This window comes from Hakea prostrata, chromosome 4 (assembly GCF_041222555.1).
Source record: "Hakea prostrata isolate BN-2017 chromosome 4, UWA_Hpros_2, whole genome shotgun sequence".
In the NCBI taxonomy this organism is placed as follows: domain Eukaryota; kingdom Viridiplantae; phylum Streptophyta; class Magnoliopsida; order Proteales; family Proteaceae; genus Hakea; species Hakea prostrata.
In genome coordinates this window covers 53,417,198-53,437,991 of record NC_142603.1, presented here as the reverse complement: position 1 = coordinate 53,437,991, position 20,794 = coordinate 53,417,198, and the positions used below count along the sequence as shown (strand labels likewise).

Below are 20,794 nucleotides of genomic sequence, written 5' to 3'. Positions count from 1 at the left end.
TGTCTAATCCGCAGGTTCTACATCTATGGTGGTCCGGCCTAAGAAGGGGAGAAAACAGAGAATGATCCAGGAAATAACCCCAGAATATACATGGATGTGGATGTTTGTACTTTATATTTTCCGTATTGAGTGTTAAGACTTCTGTCAGAGGATTGAGTCCAATGGGGAGAAGGTCAGCATACAGCCATATTGCATTTAATGGCATTAAGGACATCATCACATAACCGTGGAACAAGAACCAAAAAAATACTTAATTTTTCTCTTCCTCTAAAATAAGACAGTAACTATCACTCAGAAAAATACTTTTAACTAGAAAGAATGACAAACTTCCTTCAATAAACCCAAAAAATATTGAACAAATGTCAAAGATGAAAGTACCATTTCCTCTTCATGTTTTGCCTTCTCCATTGCTCGCTCTTCCCTTCTCTTCTTCACTTTCTCAATCTCCGCCTGCATCATGAGTTTGATGGTAAGTACCCAAAATTCATATTTCAGAGAGGGAAAATCTCAACTCAACCAAACCAAATTTATAGAAGTTCTAATCTGCAGTTCTACGCTCTTGTATGTAAACATAGTGCCAATTAACACATGAAAGTTTTGCAGCAGATGGTATGACAGTGAAAATACTAATTATAACCATTCTCAAAGTTGAAGCAAAATGTGTAGGGGGGGCACTATCAGAACCAGTAAATCATTAAAGATGTTGGAGGTATTCAAGTAATATATAGTCACGAAAACAAAGTCAGTCAGACAGGGTTTTGTCACATTCACATGTCAGTTCATTCTTAAAGCATAACAGGACATGTGACAAAAAAAAACCTCTTTGAAATAGATGATTGTATTGGGACTTTCCTCTGATTTGGATAAGCAACGACCTGCTCTCACTAAACAAACACCCCAAAGTATGTACCTGGAAGTTGTGGCAATATGCTCACACCTTAAAGAGTTAAGTGTTTAATGAAGGACAGTGCTTTCTTTTGCAGTGAGTTGCTCGGTCATCCAACAAAACCAGAACCACTGGCAGGACGTGCTGATTCCAATCGAAGTTAGTGACACTGATATTTTTGCATGCCTCAACCCTTGTCTGGTTATGAGGGAGGAGTTGGAAAGAAGATAGGCTAACGATAGGGACTTAGAATCATTCAAAAAGACCCATAGTAGGTCAGACTTAGAATCATTCAAAAAGACCCATAGTAGGTCAGAGTAAATAAGTAAAATAATCTAGAGAATGCCATGAGTGCAAGACTTAAAAAACTATTTTTCATCTCTTTCAATATAAATGAAAGCTTTACTTTCTTTTAATCATGGGAAAGTTTTCCTTCACCAAACCATACAGCCTTCAATGGCTGTGAGGTCTGAAGAAACTGATGCAGGGGGAGGCTGGTTACAACTTACAAGTCCTCTTAGGTAAGGCAATACTAATGAAAGATAGTAAATAGAAGAAGGGAATCACAGCAGCTAATAGTTGATAAACATGCAAGTTAGACGAAGTAACAAAATAATAAGCAATATCAGCCCTAAACTAGTAAGCAAGACTAAACAAGACAGAATAGAGAACCATGGGGATGGGGATCACAGCAATGTAACACCCAACAGAATGCAAGTTAGACAAGGATTCTTAAAGACTGTCCTAATCTAAATATCCTCAAACTAAAAATAAAAATTCAGCAACTATCAAAAAAGTGTAAAGATCCTATTAAAAATATATACAAGGGAACAAAAATTATTATATGGGAAGGAACAAAAGGAAAAGATACAGTAATAATTAAGGGATGTTAAAGGAACAAAGGGGTGGGCCTTGGCGCAATAGTCAGTCGACCAAAGTTGTAGCCTAAGGTCAAGGCATCAAAACAGCCTCTTGGCAAAGGGGAACTCCTAGAGAACCCAATAGTTAATAGAACTATTGATGAGAAAGGAGGGGGGAATTTTTCATGACAAAGGAACATTACTAGATATTATTCTGTCGATGACAGAGGAACAGAAAAATTATTTTTTGGATGAACAAAACATCAGTAGAGATACTGGGGGAAGTTTTTGTGACAAAGGGACAAAAGAAAGGAAAAGAAGCTGGGGTTGGAAGTAGGAATAATAGACAACAAAGAAAACAAGGACAGCAGGGCTGTCGTTAGGTTGAAGAAGAAAGGAAAACATAAAGAAGGGGAAAGGTGCCTATTCAGGCAAGAACTACGAGAGATAAAACAGACAAGAAAGGAAACTTACCGTGAGAAAGAATTTCTGCCAGATCTAAGAGGTGGATTTTGCACAAGAACAAACTCTCTATTTTACCCAAAATTCAACAATATCGATTGATTCTCAAAGTGAACGCACAATTCTTTTATTGGGGGGGGGGGGGGGAAGGATTAACTCAAACCCTAAATTTAAAATCCCAAGAAGACCCTAGATGACTTGCTAATGGCTAGCGCTTAAGGTCAAAACTGAAAACCCACAAAGTACATTTAAGCGAAAATGCCTGTGGGTTAAATATGACCCATGAATCAAACCCAAAACCCAATCACATTAAATAACCCAAGTAAAATAAAAAATGAACAAAATTATCCCAAAATAACCCACATAAGACTCAAAAGAATCAAAAACCTAAACTAAACCCAAAAAACTGCCTACGGGCAGTGCTCCTCGTTGAATCAATGGACCCTAGCAACCTGGCAGCCCCTAAACTCATCATCAACCCAGCTGATCTCTAGATAGGCATCACTAATAAACTTGAAACTGTCGCTCCCTAAGACGTCCTCCTTAGGAACACACGGTCCTAAGATTATTAACACCAGTTAGAAATTTTATTTATAAAAAGGTGAGTGATAACCACCCACTATATAATCCCCTACAAAGAGTATACGAATGCTCATAGCAACCTCCTCCTATCTAGACTAGCAAAATATGAAAAACAACTATGGTTTTGATGGTGCCAGTCACCCCCTACAGCAACATGCTGCCCCTCCCAAAGAGCTGAACAACCGATATCCTCTCCTCACATCTTCCCCCCTTTTATAAACCACCAATAACGATTAGTTGTGGCAAGTGGTAACCACGCACACCCCCCCCCCCCCCCCCAAAAAAAAAAATTTCCTGCTCCCAAGGGCCTATCAAATGCCTAGATAAAAATATCTCCCTTAACCATAGCCAAAGGAGATTTTTACTCGATCTTAAAATTATTAATACTAGAGAGAAGTTCTATTTTTTGCTGAAAAATGATCAGAGTTTTACTGAAAGAGAAAGGAGAGAAAGAAGACCAGTTGTGCTGAATAAAAGTGATTTACCTTAAAGGCCACAAATCATACAAGACTAATAGATAGCACATCATTGAAGAAAGCAACACTCAAGAAACGAAAATTCATCGATGTTGGAATTTGAAGAAATTATTGCTCAAAAGGCATTTTTCATTCACAAGCCCCAATGGGGTATTTATAGTTACAATCTGAGTAAATCCTACTCTGAATAAGATAAGGAAATACAAAGCAAACAGAATAGAAAAACCAATCCTAGATATTAGGAAACCTCGTCCAACACAAAATATGAAACCAATATAAAGAATTTAAGAAAACAAAAGATATAACTAAAAGAGGAATCAACTCCAATTAGAAAACCTCAATCATACTCCCAACACTCCCCCTCAAGTTGAGGGATGGATATCACACATGCGCAACTTGACTAAAATAGTATAAAACATCTGTCCAGGTAAACATTTGCGACTGATCTTCAAACTTCATTAATAGCTTATAGATTATGTCTGCCTTATAGACTTCCACTTGCTTTGTCCTCATCTCTAATGCAACTTTAGGTCTCCAAGGAAGAACGCCCAAGCAAAAAGGTAAAATCGTTAAATGTTGAGAAGACCAAATTTCTACGCAAATCTAAGGGAGAAAATTTTGGGGTAACAACTGCTAGGGTTCAGCAGGAAAAGTGAAACTTTAGATTTGTAGCAATTTGATCTCCAAAGGTACGGGAAAACGTGTCAAGATAAGTGACAATCTCCAAGGATAAGGGGAAAATTGCTAAGATAAGTGACAATCTTCAAAGGTTATAGAGATCAAATTTTGCATAAAGAGGTCTAAAAGTGACAGAGATCAAATTCTACACAAGGAGGTCTGAAAGAAAGGCATTTGAACAATAACCTGAAAAATGTAGACAATACTCTTGAAGTAAACATTGAATTGTAGACATCTTCAATCTCCCCGTCACGTGTAGCTTTACTCACGGGTAAAACAATGACAAAGGAAATCCCTAAATGATGCGGTTAATGGTCCACCAAGGTAAGATAATGGCCAGAATATAATTAGGAGAATTCTTAGAAGACAAAATTCAAGCCAATGGGTAAACTTGGAAGGGAAGAAATTGTAATGGTAAGATGAAAGTAGCATGAAAATTCTTAGAACAAATCTAAAGAAAAGGACAAAATCTGAAAGGTCCAACTAACACTCTCTCATTTTTTTTCCTTCCGAAATTTTGTTAATTTACAAAAGAAACCCTTGGATATATAAGAAACGCAGACAGACCCTTGAATATATGGAAATTCACAAAAGGACCCCTAGAAATATAAAAATCACAATTAGACCCTTAGAAATATGGGAATTCACAATTAGACTGTTGAAAAGATGGGGATTCACAATTAGACCCCTAAAAATATAGTAATTCACAAACCAACCCTTGAAAATATTCAAATTCACAAAATACCAGTTGAAAATATTTGAATCCCCAAAATAGAAGGAAAAAGAACAGAAACATTATCGTAGGTGGGGAAAGAAGAAAAAAAAATTAAAGAGGGGTGAAAGAGGTGAGATCGATCATCCCAGGAGGATCGCATGGATTAAACAACACTCTTAGGAGAGGTAGAGGCAATAAGCGATGGGCCTAAAAGAGCCAAAAATTTGCAGAGACCCCTCTAGACACAATCGTTAGCAAAGAATGGGTGCTTTTTTGGATCGATCAGATCTAGGCTGTAATGAGGAGGCTAAGCGATGGTTTTGGTTGCAGAGATGGAATGGGTAGGTAGTGCGATGGTTCTATGATAGGTCCCTAGTAACACAAGTCTACACTCGACAGGGAAAGTAAATCCCTAAATTCTATGGAAGGAAACGATTGGCAGATTTGAAGAGTCTTATTGTATTCAGGTTACTTTTTAGGATTAGATTGAAGAGTCATATTACATTCAGGTTACTTTTGAAGAGTCCTATTCGAATTCAGGTTACTTTTGAAGAGTCCTATTCGAATTGGGATGATTCTATTAATTAATACTGTAGGAACGTAATGGCTATAAATAGGGGGAAGGAAGAGTAGAAGAGACATGCTTTGAGCATTGAGAAAGTTTATGTGAGAGCTATTGCTCTTGGGTAGCCGTAGGAATCACCTACTGCTGGTAGAATGCATTGTTTCTTATTCAACTTTTATTCAAAGTCCCTTTTTTCTTCTTGAGTTATTCCACCTTGTTAAGTAGCCTCATTCAGGTACCTAACAAATGGTATCAGAGCATTCACGATCCCAAGGAAGTGAGATGACATTGTCAATCTTTCCAGGCGAAGAACGAGCGGAGGAATGGTTGATTGAAGTCAAGCTCTTCTGCTGGCAACATCAGATTCAGCAAGAACACTGGCTTGGAGTAGCACTCGAACATCTGGAAGATGATGCGTTAGATTGGGTCTACCGGAGACGCTGGCCGAAACTGGATTGGGCGAACTTCACGGAGGCCTTAAGAATGGAGTTCAGAGATGAGAGCGATAAGAAATCCATCTCAGCTTTGGACAACCACAGTATGGTGGTTGAGACAAACGTAGCCGAAGTCGATTTGAAAGTACACGTTGAAAAATCCAAGTCGATTCGAATGAGAGTTTCGGGTGTCGATGCCTACCGGATTAACGTCGGGGCTGCGAGGACTCTTGCCACTGAATCGAAGAAGAAGAGCTCAGTTGCTGCCGACAGAAAACCTCAGGCGGTAGCTAGGGTTGCAGCAAATCGTCGCAGGAAAGGAAGAAGAAGACGATGGAGTATTAGGGTTTTTGGGGTTGGTTCGGTTCACCTCAAACTGCTTCATGGGTTTGGTCCAATCCCTATGAGCCAAAGATTGTGTTATTTGGGCCTCAATCAGTTATGTTTCGTCTCAAACTTAAGGCCCAAACAAACCCAACACAAAGACTGGGCCGCTAGACCCCCAAAGAAACCCCCTTGGGTCAAGCCCACTCCATTAAACCCCAGAAGAAGAGATTTTCAGATTTTCACCTTGAGGACAAGGTGAAACTGTTGGAGGGGAGTATTGATAGGTCCCTAGTAACACAAGTCTACACTCGACAGGGAAAGTAAATCCCTAAATTCTAGGGAAGGAAACGATTGGCAGATTTGAAGAGTCCTATTGTATTCAGGTTACTTTTTAGGATTAGATTGAAGAGTCATATTACATTCAGGTTACTTTTGAAGAGTCCTATTCGAATTCAGGTTACTTTTGAAGAGTCCTATTCGAATTGGTACATTCTACAAGAATTTTCAGGTTGCAGCGATGTAGTTTTGGAAGGGGTAGTAGCAGCGGCGGCGATGTTTCATCGATGGTTCAGGTGGTGTAGTGGCTGTAGATGGCGAAGGTTGCAGGTTTAATTGACGAAGAAGAAGAAGAAGAAGAAGAAGAAGAAGAAGCCATGAGGAAGTTGCAGGTTTGTAGGTGATGACAGCATTGGTTATGAATGGTTGAGGAGGCAGAGGGAGCAACAATAAGGGAAATCAAGAGAGAAAAGGCTTCTCTAGTTCCCTCTTTCTTCCCTAATCAAAATTAGGCTCTCATATCATGTTGGAATTTAAAGAAATTATTGCTCAAAAGGTATTTTTCATTCATAGGCCCCAATGGGGTATTTATAGCTACAATATGAGTAAATCCTACTCTGAGTAGGATAAGGAAATACAAAGCAATTAGAATAGAAAAACCAATCCTAGATATTAGGAAACCTCGCGTAACACAAAATATGAAACCAATATAAAAAATAAAAAAAAAAAATAAAAAAAAGAAGATATAACTAAAAGAGGAGTCTACTCCAATTGACTGATATAATCATACTTCCAACAGTCGACCCTCTTATTCATTAATTGTCAGCCCACTTTATATCCCAGCGACTAGCCTTCATTTTAAAAGAAGAAAGAGAGAGAGGGAGCGGGGGAACCCTTAATTTGAAGTATGCCAGCGTAAATTAATTTTCTCCAAGAGTAAACAAGACCGTGCAGTGGGCCAGCTTAACCCAACCACCACACCAAAACACCCCCTAAAAGCACAAAAATAAAATAAACAATTAAAGAATGAAATGAAACAAAGAAAGAAAGAGGGACAAAAGCATAGTTGTCAAGCTGCCACAACGACAAGGCGCCTAAGGGGTGAAGAAAACCATGGCAACACCTGGACGCCTAAAACCATACAAGGGACCAGAAAACAAGGTGTCACCTACAATGGTCAAAAAAGACAGAGAACTCAAATCCTCATTTTCTTCTGCCCATCAATGGGACACTCTTCCCCTCATCATTCTACTTTGTGGGCATACGACAGAAGACGACAAAATCCAGAATAAGTCTTCCCTGACACATGGAATGTAATATTCTAATGGTTATAGTCATGATTTTTTAAGTGCATATCTCCTCTTCCTATATTAACTCAGGATGAGAACATTTTAGGGAGATGGAGAGACCATTTTTATAACCTTCTAAAGGAACCTGCTCAGATTGTTAGGATAGTTTGTAGCGGGAGAGAATACTTGTCATGGACACCTACAACAATTTAATGAGATACCAGTCAAAGAGGCCCCAGGAAAGATGAAGGGAGGTGAAACCCCAAAATTGGATGAGATTTGGAAGAGCTTAGGGGTAGGGTGTTTCTTGGATAAAAAAGCCATTTAACAAGATTTGGAGTACAAAGAAAATGCCAGATTAATGGAGGAGCAGTACCATAGTGCCGATTTTTAAGAATAAAGGTAATATCCAGAATTGTAATGATTATAGAGGTATTAAATTAATGGCCATGCCATGAGATTTCAGTAGAACATCATTCAAGCTCCCCAAAGAAGAGAAACTACTATATCAAAGATCCAATTCGGATTTATGCCAGGAACATCGGCAACTAAAGCTATTTACATGCTAGGCAGGCTAATGGAAATCTTTAGGGCCCACAAAAGGACCTCCACATGATCTTCACCAATTTAGAAAAGCATATAATGGAGTCCCTAGCGAGCTCAATTGGTAGATTCTAAGGAAGAGAAGGATCTCAACCAATTACATTAGTATAGTCACAAACATGTACAAGAACACAATAACAAATGTTGGAACTGTAGAAGGGCAAAGAAAGGAATTCCCGATTACAATTGAGCTACACCAATTGCCTACTCTAAGCCCGTATCCATTTACACTCATAATGGATGACCTTATTATTGGCCACAATACAAGAGGAGGTACCTTAGTGTACGCTATTCCCTAATGATATTATTCTAGTAGATGAGACAATAGAAGAGAATAATGCTAAGTTGGAGATCAACTTTGGAATCAAAAGCAAGGTTGTCAAGGCGATACCTAGGCAACCTAGCCCTTTTTGGGTCAAGGCAACCTGGTGTCGCCTTGTCACCCTGCTTGGTGCTGCCTTGGTTTTCATTGTCCTCTAACTCCTCGCCTCGCCTCGCCTCGCCTTGTTGCCTTGACAACCTTGATCAAACAGTTTTAAGATAAGTAGAAAACCAAAATATATGATGTATAACTTCAGCCACACTACAAGAAGCAATGAAGTAGTGAAACTTGAGGAAAGAGATACCACAAATTAATTGTTGAAGTGGGCTCTACCCTTAACAGTTAAGGTGACATACATGACGATGTTTCTCATAGGATTAAGATAGGATGGTTCAAATGGAGAGGTGCTTTGAGTGTGTTATGTGACAAACATATGCCTATTAAACTCAAAGGAAAATTCTATAAGACAATTATCAAACCGGCTATGATCTATGGGGTAGAATGTTAGGCAACCAAAAGAAGCCATATAAATAAATAATTGAAGCAGCGAAGAGAATGCTGAGGAGGATGTGTGGCAACACTAGGAGAGATAGGATAAGAATAATCTTATTAGCTTGGGTATTGTACCAATTCAAGACAAACTAAGAGTGTGCCGCTTGAGGTGGCATGGGCATGTCCAAAGAAAGCCATTAGAGGTACCTGTAAGGAAGATTGATCAGATCCAACTGGATGGAGCTAAGAGAGGTCGGAGTAGGCCTAAATTGATATTGTAGAAGTAGTAAAAAGGATATGCATGTGCTAGGACTCGCCCATATGAGTGCTGATACAGTTGTTTGGAAGACTAGGACCTGTGCGGCTGATCCCATATAAAGTGATGTTCCTGAAATACAACCTTGACTTTGTCTCCTAATAACCTTCATATATGCTTAAATTTACTATTCTTACTTCTCTTATATCTTTTACTTACGCTTGTAAGGATCCAAGTAGCCCACCCCATTGAGTTGGGATAAGGTTTTGTTGCTGTTGTTGTTGTTATTTCCTCATCACATACACTACATGAGCCAAGACAGTATGATGGATTTTGGTAAAATGCTTCACCCATTTTACCAGAGAAGCTACAGTGTATATAGTGATAGAAGTCAGGTCTAAATTAGTGTACTTGAGTCCAAGCAACAGTAACAATAAAGAAATACTAACTAAATTAGTTACAAACAACTACAGAGCTTTCCCTTAACACAGCAATCAAGAAGAAAACCTAGTACTAATTCTTTATTTTCCACTTCATATGTCATAGTACTAGTTTATAATTACCGCAGGAAATGGGAACGTACTGGAGAAGGTAACCTGTAAAGCAGAAACTAATCAAAAGGCTTATCGTGCTAACAATGCATACCATTCTTTCTCTCTGTCTCTGTTTCTCTGCTCTCACTGAATACATCTCAATCGGTACGCCTTTAGTAACATCACGCTCAATTTTCTTTCGCCACACAAACCTGCCACCATTTTATGGTAAATAAACATAATAACAATAAGTAAATAAATAAAAAAGAGGGGCAGCTGCTTTCATTAGCTTATTGTATTAAGTCCATCAAGTGAGCAAATTAGTCCAAGCAGTCATATCTACCCAGTCCAGCAACACGAACATCAGTACAAAATTTGAAATAGAGGAACCAAAAGATCAGATTTCCATTCAAAATGTCTGTAAGATAACTAAAAAGTGACTACCTAGTACCCTATTAGCTTAGTAGTAAGGGAAAAAACTTCTATTTGTATCTTCCTCATCCAAATGTCATTTGAATGCACAAAAAGCATAGCTTACTATACAACACTTATACACATAATCACATCCTTGCTGCTCCTCTTTTATATAAATGTAATAATCCTGCCACTTATAAACGCAAGGTAATGGGCATTGGTTGTGACAGATTTGGAGCCACACCTTAACAAAAGTTTGTAATGCTATGAAAATAATGAGGATGTCACACCAGCTGAGGAGGTGGTGCAGATCTCACCCATCCACTTCTTGTTTTGTGGAGAATGATGAGTTCATAGATACCATATTGCTGCAGCACAACAGGTGATCCCACCCCACACAAGCTATTTATAGTTTTGGTCTCGACTTATGTTTATTTATCAGCTATATTTTCATCTTATTTGGTTTCAGTTATGCAACAGTATCTAGTTTTAGTTAGTTATTTCCAGAACATGTGCTTGTAACTGAATCCAGAACATTCTTTTCTTTCAAAAGCCAAACGACCATGTAATTTGGTTTTGTGGCTCAAATGAAGAACTTATAGAGCCACACCAATCCCACCCGGGGAACCCCACCAATAAAAAAATTAAAAAAAAAAAAAAAAAAGAAGAAGAAGAAGAAAGAAAGAAAGAAAGAAAGTGCATGTCTCTCTCCACCTTTCATCTTCTGCTGTTCTCTTCTCTTCTTCTTCTCCGAGATGCATATCTTCTTCTTTGGCTGCCCATTGCATGCTACTGATTTGAAGATAAAATTGCATCCAGACTCCCACTTTTATTCTTGAAATGCCTATTATCTCTGTTATTTCTTTCTTTCTCTCCCTTTCAACTATTGTTCTGTTACAATGATTTTGCATTTCTATGCTCCTTTTCTCACAGAAAAGTAGGCTGATAGTTCTACTCTATGTTTCCTCCTACATCAAACCTGGTGCCAGAGAAGAGCTTCCAAGACCCATGACTGACCCCCCCCCCCCCCCCAATGTTAGAGCCCTCGAAGAGGGACCTTGGATGGTCCGCAAGAAACCTTTGTTTCTCAGGCAATGGTATCGTAGTATTCAACTCACCCAAGAGAATCACACTTCCCTTGCTCTCTGGATAACTTTCCCAGGCTTAACTCTCCATTATTGGAGCACTAAGGGATTGAGTTTGTTGGCTTTTCTCTAGGAATCCCTCTCTTCTTCGATGCCAAAATGACGAAGCAAGATAGGCTCTCATTTGCGTGTAGTTATATCGATGTCTGTGTTGAGACTCCACTACCCTCTTCTATCCCCACTATTGAAGAAAATGGCCGCTACTTCAGTCAAGTAGTGAGATTTGAATTGGAAACCTTCCCAACACTCATCCTACAAAAGTTTTTAGGCACAACTCTTGTGGAAAAGGCTTGCCAACGGCCAATCGGCCATCTCCTCGACCTCTGTTGATAGTGAATTGCCTAGGGGTGAGCCACCTCATCCTCTCCAGCTAAAACCTTCTTCGACCAGCCACGGAGGTCAATCCTCCACCTCTCTTAACTGATTTGACACTCGACCTCTTGATGGTGACCCTTCCTCCGTGATCGAGCTCTTTGTTCAAGACCCACCACCTACCCTCTAGCATTTCCTCCTTGACCACTGATTCTATAGACGTGGCCTTTGATCCAGGCATTCTAGCTTATGACTATGCTAACCCTAGCCTTGTAGTGTGCCTTGATCTGCACCCTGCTACCTCTCTCCCTCCTACCATTGCTATCATTACCTCTGCTACTTCCCCTTGTACCAACTCTTGTCTCTACAATCTTTGCCCCTTGCTTCATCACCTTCTCTCCTTCCCTCTCCTCCCCTTGCAATTTCCTTTCCTGCTTCGATCCCTTCTCTCTCTTCCATGGGCCTAGCTGGTTCTAGGTTAAGCCACGTCCACTCTTACCTTTTTCCACCCTTCGCCCCTTCTCCTGTCAGAGTCTCGACCGGACTCGCTACCTGCTCCCTAGCACATCTCTTCCGTCCCCTTTCCCTCCTTGTTCAATACTAGCCTTCAATCACCTAGAATATCCTTTAAAGCCCATCCAACCCTTTAAACCCCCAACCCTCTCAACCAGTTCCTTATATTTACCCAACCCCTAGGCCCATCTATACCCACCCTCTTGGCCTACCTTCCCCAACCTCCCTTTCTTGATCCCTAGGGCCCACACTCCCCCTCTCTCAAGCCCACTTCTCTTCTCCCACTCCCTACCATAGTACAAGATTTCGTGAAATTTTGATGAAATTTTACCAATAGTTTCAGTAGTCGCCAAAACAAGATGGAGGTCGAAATTCAAAACTATAAAGTTTTACCAAAATTTCGGTAACTTCGGTGAAATTTTGTTAGGGCCTGTTTGGTTACATGAGTCTGGAGATTTCAAATATCTAGAGATTTCAAATATATAGATTTCAAATCTATGGAGTCATAATTCATAAAATTAATTGTTTGGTTGGGGAATGAAATGTGTGGATTCATCCTAAAAAACTATTTGGTCGACGTGATTTTTGTGAATGCGCAAATGTTTAGCTTTTTTATAATAGCAATGAAATCTCTGGATTTCACCGCTTACCCATAAATCTACAGATTCACGTTTTTAGTGTAAAAAGATGAATCTACAAATTCACGTTTTTAGTGTAAAAAGATGAATCTCTAGATTTCATGAATCTAGAGATTTTCACAACCAAATGGGTATAATTCTCAGATTCATGGGTCCAGAGATTTGAAATCTCTGGATTCATGTAACCAAACAGACCCTTAAAAATTTTGCCAAAATCTAAAAGTATTAGGCAAAATTTTGAGAATCATAGGATTAAACCATACAAGGCTTATGGCTATGGATAAGGATGGTGGAGCAAATGGTAGTTCATCCACTGATTTCAGTAGCATGTCTGCATATGGCATGGGGATGGATGAAGTGCATCATTTGTGGACTCCATCTTTGGATATGCATCAAGACCAGCAAACCCAGTGATGCTAGTTCCACAATCGAGTTACAGTCCATGGTTATACAACACATGCTCTAGGGTAGGACATCTATTTATGTTGATGATGCTAACAATATAAGTGTAGTGACATACTATACGGGTAATTTTATCCATACCATGTCACGGCCTACTTATTTGTAGTATTCAAAGTACTCCTCCAGGACACAAGGGATGGATCCAACCTAATATACACTTGTATATTGAATTCCAGTTGTTGTATTTGTTGTTGCAATTTAATGAAAATCTTATTGTTGTCTTTCGTAATATCCATATTTACCATTTGTGGAAATGCATCTTCCAAGATTCTAATTTGCCTACACATAGCCAGTCAGCCAAGCATGTGCCAATCAAGAACACTACTTTGGGTTAGATTTTAAGCAAAAAATTCACTTCCATTGTGTTTATTGAAGAATAGGTTGGACATTGAAAACCAGCCCAGAAGAGAGGGGGAACCCAAAAAGCCATTGAAATTTGGTACAATTTTGTACCAGATTTCGTCAAAATAACGAAATTAAATTTCAATGTTTCGCATGTTTCAACAAAATGAAATTTCAAACAATGCTCCCAATACTCCTCTCACCATCTCTTCTTCTCCCTCGGCCCTCTCCTCTCCTAGGACACCCTCCCTTGTTTGTGAGTTGCCTCCCCACAACCCCTGCTTGTGGGCATCCTACCCCTTACTTGTGCAATGAGGACACTCTTGATATTGAGCTTGGACGCTCTTCTAAATCGAAGACCCCTTCTCCTCCTCTTTGGAGTTGCTCGAGTAGCAACCACTCTGCCAGAAGTCGCCACCACTTTGACGAAGATTTCATTGTCAAGTTCAAGTCCTCTGCGAAGAAAAAGAAGAAAAACAAGAAATCCTAGTCCCTAGTGGTCTTAGCTTCTTGACTTTGGCACCTTTTCTTATAATTTGCTTTGCTTTGCTTTGCTTATGGCCTCCTTGGCTTTGTAAGGACTCTACCCTTTATTTTTCTTATTGTACCCCCCTCTCTTTTCTCTCCTTTTGGTTAATGAATTTTTTATTAATCCAAAAGAAAATAATAAAAGAGGACACCTCCCATGTCTAGGTCGTAGATGGTATCTATATTCAAATTAGCTATTTCCAGGACACATGTAACTGCTCCATTACTAAATCCAATGGGTTTCTGGGTGAATCTCTCTACCTCTCATCTTCATCTTCATCTTCTCCCTCTTTTCCCACCAAAGTCGCATTTTTTTTCCTTTTGCTGCCCATTAAATGCTACTGATTTTAAAGGTCCAACAGCATTTACATTCTCACTTCTGATTCTTTTTACCACCTAATTGTCTCTGTTAATTTTGTTGTCTTCCTTTCACTATTGTTCTGTTACAATGATTTCACATATATATGCTAATGTCTCTCCCGATGGAGTAGGCTGATGGCCATACTGATTTAGCGTCAGCATTTCTGGGATTTTGATTGTTCATGCAAAATATATAAGATTAATTCCTCAGTAATTTAGATCATAGAGCATCTATTTTCTGTCTTGCTCATATACTAATAGTTGGATTTCTATTGCCCTTGTTTGATTGAGTACAGTTTCTAAGCATGTATTTTGCTGCCAGCCCATGTTAGATCTCCTGTAAGAATGGTATTGTCAACAATAGAATAGCAATGACACTCTAATAGCAAAACTTAGTTTCTAGTTTTCCTTGTAAATCAAAAAACCTAGCTCTAACCAGAGTGAATTGGAAGTATAAACTTTGTTCTCCATCAGAAAATTAATTGGAGTGACACCAGCGTGACAAAGATGTCTATAAACAAAACAACACTCCAACAAGTTCATCCAACTACATGCAGTAAGAATAAGGGGCCTTCTAAATCGGGGCTGCAGTATGAAATCAAGAATTATATGATACTAGCCCTTTGACCCAGTGACACAGATTTCTTCTATTAACTCCTACGTGATTGCAATAAAAAAGATTTAGGACAGAAAAATGACCTTGGTCATTTGAATTTCATTGAATTTTCTGTCAAAATCTGAAGGAAAAATTTGTATTTCTGTATGAGTTAATTGCTCTGCAATATCAGAAATCTCAATTCACTTTTCAGTTCAACCAGTTGCACCATTGCAAAGTTTTGTAACACGTGGCAGATTGGGTCTGGGACATCAAACTGATTTAATCAAAAAATAATGACTCACTTCTCATTAAGATTTGGATCACCAAAAGGATTTGAGATGTTTGAGTAGCCAGAAACCGTCTGTGACTTCAACTTTTTAGCAACACTGAGTGCCTGTACATCAGATGAGGGGCAAGTTAGTATAAAACCAGAACCTGGAAAAGAAGTAGTAAAGCAAATGACAGTCCCAACAAAACCCCATACTTTCTTTTGTGCCTTCTTCGCCAAATACTCATAAATTTCTTCCTCGGTTATCTCCCTTGAAGACCTCTTCTTGTTCCGGCTGTGGTCGCTTTCAGAATCGGAATCTTCACTGTGTTTTGAGCTCCTTCCCCTGCTTTGGCTGTGACTTCTATCCTTTCTCCGAGAAGAGTGGTGGGGTGACTCCTCCTCAGAAACAGAACTGGATTCGTTACATCTTCTTCTACTTCTTGAATAGCTCTCTTTCGTCGTACTATTTCCACGCTCCGGCATCTCGTTCGTATGATCAGTTAATACCCTTAAGCTACCGAATGTTCTCCACTGTACAAACAAAATGTGAATGTATAAATGTCAATCAAGACTACCAAGACAAATAGAAAGAAATCAATGAGAAAGGTAACTGTTTCTAGAACATTCAAGCTGAAACTTTTTCAAGGTTGTCAATTGTTATTCCCAAATTGCTGACATTCTAAATTTATGGCCGAATTGCTCCACTGATCAACAAAACCAAAATGATAAGAACAAGAAAGAAATAGAGTATGAGGAATACAAGAACACGGTAATAGCAGAAATTGCAGAAGAATTATTCTAGCGGGTAAGAGAAGGAGATGGGGAAGAAAGGGAAAGAGAGTTGGAGAGATAAAACATAAAAGAAACATGAGAAATATAAGGAAAAAGAAACAGGGAAAGGAGGAGACAGAAAGAGAACATGATCGAACCGCCATACCTGTAGAATTCCCTGCAAGCGCTACCGAGGGACGAAACAGAGCTCCACTTCAGATTTTGATTGGGTCGACGGTCATTTAAATTTCGTTGAGTCGAGTCGAGTCGAGTCGCGTCAGGAGGTTTCTAGAATTTCACCCGCTTCTGAAATCTGAGTGGCTGACCCGCTTCTTGGTGGGGCCTTTCTGCGGTGCGGCAAGATGTACAGCCATCAATCCGACGGCCAGAGCACCATCGCTGCACTTGAAACTTCCTGAGTTTTCCTAAGTAAGACCCGTTTAATTGGCGGGACTTTTGGTGGGGCCTGAGTAGGTGCAGCAACGGCCGCTACATTTTGATGGTCAAAGCGCCCTCCAACCAACCTATCCAAAACACGTGGATTGAACTGCTTACGTGGTGTTACATCATTCGATGTGCGCGACAAATAGGGAATGTGGATCGAATCTGAATCCTCTCTCCAGACACTGTTCCATCAATGGTTGTCAACTAATGCCAATGGAGGAGTAGTAGAATGTGCCTAGTGGTTGAGAACCTCTCGGTGGAGAGATTGTTTCACCGGCGCTATGAATTATCCCACCCAATTTTCCATATATAAAAGCGCCTTTTACAAAAAAATGGTTGGAACCGCTTCCCGGTGGAAGGTCTTGGGTTCAACCCCCCGGCAAGTAATATCCCTACCCCTATATATAAAAAAAGCGCCTTTATACCAAAAAAATGGTTGTCAACTATAAACTACAAAGGGGCGGGTATAAACGGATCAGATAGTAATAATAACTTTCATCATATTAGATTTGGACGGATTCGGATAATATATTCTTCTAAATATACATGAATACAGATTAGATACAAGTTTTTACTATCTATTGAAATCTTTATTATTTTATTTGTGAATGGTAGGTTCAAAATTTAATAATTTAACGACTTTGATAGTTATTTTAGTAGAAAATCTAGAAAAATAGTCACTATCTCTCAAGTAAGAAAATTTTAAAAAAATAATAAGTCCAAATAAGTAGTAATAATAACTTTCATCATATTAGATTTGGACGGATTCGGATAATATATTCTTCTAAATATACATGAATACAGATTAGATACAAGTTTTTACTATCTATTGAAATCTTTATTATTTTATTTGTGAATGCTAGGTTCAAAATTTAATAATTTAACGACTTTGATAGTTATTTTAGTAGAAAATCTAGAAAAATAGTCACTATCTCTCAAGTAAGAAAATTTTAAAAAAATAATAAGTCCAAATAAGTAATTTAATTTGATAATTTAATCGGACAAGTATTAAATCGGTAAAAAAGGGCTAATATCATATTCGCATCCTATTAACAACCAGAAAGATTCAGATACTACTAAATGGATGCGGACACAAATTCAAAAGCGGGTTTCAGTTATCCATTTATACCCCTAGCCACAAGGTATCCGTAATGAGTCCATTTTTTTATATATTTTTTTATTTTTTTTTACTTGTAGGCCTCATATACTTGTGATTGTAAAGACTTTGAGGGTGCTCCCGTTAAGAGAGAGGATCCGGAGTCACAGATAAGTATGGGGTATTCTACCCTCAAGGGTGTTGGGCCTATGTTGGACCTTAAACCATGACCATTTGTGGGGATGAGTAATTACTCCAAGTTCTCTCTACTAAGTATCTAAACTGCTACTAGATTCTCCAAGGAGCTCATTATAGTTTACCTGAAGCCTTGATTCTTCCTTGTTGATTGCTCCTATGCATATCTAGCTAAATAGACACCCTTCCACTTTCCGTTTATTTTGTCTCTCTTTTGGGCTGTCATCAGATTTTTATTCACCCCAGCAAAAGTTTGTAGTCATGATGGGCTCTTGAAATCATGAGAGACTTATTTTTTGTTTGATCCATGGGTTCAAATTTCTCTATATCATAAAGTGGATGATATACAATCCCAGATTTTTTCAAGAGAGGTGACTCTTGCTGAAGTTCTTAACAAAGCCGCCATTCGTTAAGTTCTTCAACTTTAATATGATGAAAAGGTCTCCAATTTTATTGTCCAAAATTTGAAGAAATACTTCCTCAAAAAGATCCAGTCATCATTAAATGAGAGACACATTCTCATCCTCACATCAAATTAAATGTGGACAGGTCACTTTTTCATAATAAGCGAGTCGCCGGGTATGGAGGTATAGCAAGAGATCATCAAGAACAAATGATATTTTGCTTTGGAAGAGCTGTGGAAACGCAGGATATCCTCAAAATAGAAGCTTTAGCCATTCAACAAGCGATGATCTGGGCTCAGGATTTCAACTTAGCTTACATCGAGATAGAATCGGACAATCAGGCGATCATCAATATTCTGCAAAATCCTATCTCTAAGTCCCCCTGGAAGGTATATCCAATAGTTATAGACATTTTGCATCTGAAGGACTCTTTTGAGTTTATCTCATTTAGACATGTTCTTCGTGAGGCTAACATGGTGGTGGACACCCTAGCAAAAGATAGTGCACTCACACAAGATGCATTCTTAACTGTAAATTCCCCCCACCCCTTATTTATTGGATTTTATTGTTTGACTTGTTAAGAATAGGTTGTAATAGAGGTTTCTCTTTTCAATAAATCATTCTCTTCTTACCAAAAACAACTTTACGTGACAATATTTCCTTTGTAGTTAATACAACTGTTATTTCTCTAAGACCTGACAAGTGGAAACCTCCAATGTAGCGGATTTTGTCAACCAAAGTGGCCTATAAGGAGATGCTGAGAAGCATTACTGATGACTCTAGTAATAATCATATTGTTTGGTGAAATTTTTTTCTGGAAACTACATATACACTCTAAATTTAAAATGGTTTTGTTGGATTTTGTTTCATGCAGGCATTCTAGTTAAGGAACACATAGGTAAGTGGAGCTGGGCTAACCCTATGTGTATATTGTGTGGTAGCGGCAATAAACACAAAGGGTTTGGGCAGCAAGACCATTAGGACTGCGAATGGAGAATTTCCAACAACATACCTTAATAGAATTATGTGACTTTATGTTATATCATTCACAGTTGGATAAACCAATGTTGAAGTGGGTTTTTTCAATATTTTTAATAACTTGCTATGGACTGACTCACACGAAAAGAGACCAATTTTAGTAAAGCCGGACCTCACCCACAGAGAGTTCTTGATTTCCTCTACAAATGGATTGTGAACCCTCTTTGAGTCCACTAGGAAGGGGTCCAAGGGGATAACTTATTCCCCTCTCCCACACAATAGGATGTGTTTTTGTAAAATTATTACTATGTATGATTTTCAAAATGACTCATTTTTACTGTGTGCAGGAAGCTCTAACGACCAAAGTAATTGGTTAGGATGTTATTGAGGGTCATGACAAATGGTGCACTATGAAAATGTATGGTAGGGCATATATTAGAAGATTACCAATTTAAATGGTGACTCATGGTCTACTAGAAGATTTCAATTATACACTTCAAAATGACATCCATATAACTAGAGTTTGGAGTAATAGTGACCTTATACCACAATATCTCCCATTATCCGAAACACCATTGACCAATTGAAGAGATGGAAGAATTACTTGGCTTAGCCAAAGTCACTACTAATGTTAGCTTTGAGCCATTCAAGGATGAGGATATTCAGAATTGGCCATCCAAAGTATGTATAACAAAGCTCTTCAAGGGTGGGAGATGATTCACAAGAAGGCCTTTGCATTTGCTTCCTGTAATTTGTTTCTTTCTATCAACCAAAAAAAAAAGGAAATCATGAGAGACTCATCCCCTTAGGACAACCAAGGTGAGTAGCTAATTCATTTCAAAAGAAAAAAAATGTGAGTAGTTAGAAGTTGGTTTCTTTATAGTTAGAAGTTGGTTTCTTTATTCTACCTTTGAGGATATTTGAAGAAGTTTGGTTTAGTTTTCTATACATTATTTTGTTGCGGGTTAATCTTATGCAATTTTGATCTTTCATGCATCTTCATGCGTCCCACACATGTTGTATGGATATACGTTACGATTACCTAACTTTTTTGCATGATAAGTATGTTTTAGTACTTTTATTTATTTATTTATTTATTTTTACTATTGAATCTTTACCCCAAAATAAAACTTACTTTCGAATAAACAGTTCATCAATTTTGAGTAGAGAAGCAAAGAAATAAACAGTTCATCAATTAATAATAATAACAATGTTCAAAATCTCAAAATAAATACTAAAAGGGGTATCTGAAAAAGAGTATGTGAGTAGAGAAGCAAAGAAAATAGTTTAATTATGGTTTACAGTTGTCCTTAAGCATCTTATGGGTATTTTCTCTATAAAAAATGTCATGAGTCCCTCTTTCATCCATAGCTCTATCCTTGCTAAGAGCACTCTAGGCATCCACACAAAGCTTCATGCTCATCGTAACCAATTCTCACTAGTGTCTTTAGTATATCTTTAGTGGTGTTCTTCCACGGATACAGGGTTTCTTCTGTGCATGCATAGCCAATCTGAGAAAACAAAAACTTATACAACGATGAGTAGAACTCAGTAAAGCAACAATACA

The 20,794-nt window shown here is 38.5% G+C and overlaps 1 protein-coding gene across 1 annotated transcript in view; it reads right to left on the bottom strand.

The window, feature by feature from the left end:
• The window catches only part of LOC149019605 (splicing factor Cactin-like), a 42,956-nt gene extending 26,585 nt beyond the window's left edge, over positions 1-16,371 (bottom strand). Inside the window, exons 1-5 of the mRNA XM_089153584.1 lie at positions 16,277-16,371; positions 15,553-15,870; positions 15,371-15,462; positions 9,869-9,968; positions 379-450 (exon numbers count right to left, since the gene is read on the bottom strand). Of these exons, the coding sequence (XP_089009710.1) occupies positions 379-450; positions 9,869-9,968; positions 15,371-15,462; positions 15,553-15,822 (534 nt within the window). The 5' untranslated portion in view covers positions 15,823-15,870; positions 16,277-16,371. The remainder of the gene's footprint in view (positions 1-378; positions 451-9,868; positions 9,969-15,370; positions 15,463-15,552; positions 15,871-16,276) is intronic.
• Between the last annotated feature and the right edge of the window lie 4,423 nt (positions 16,372-20,794).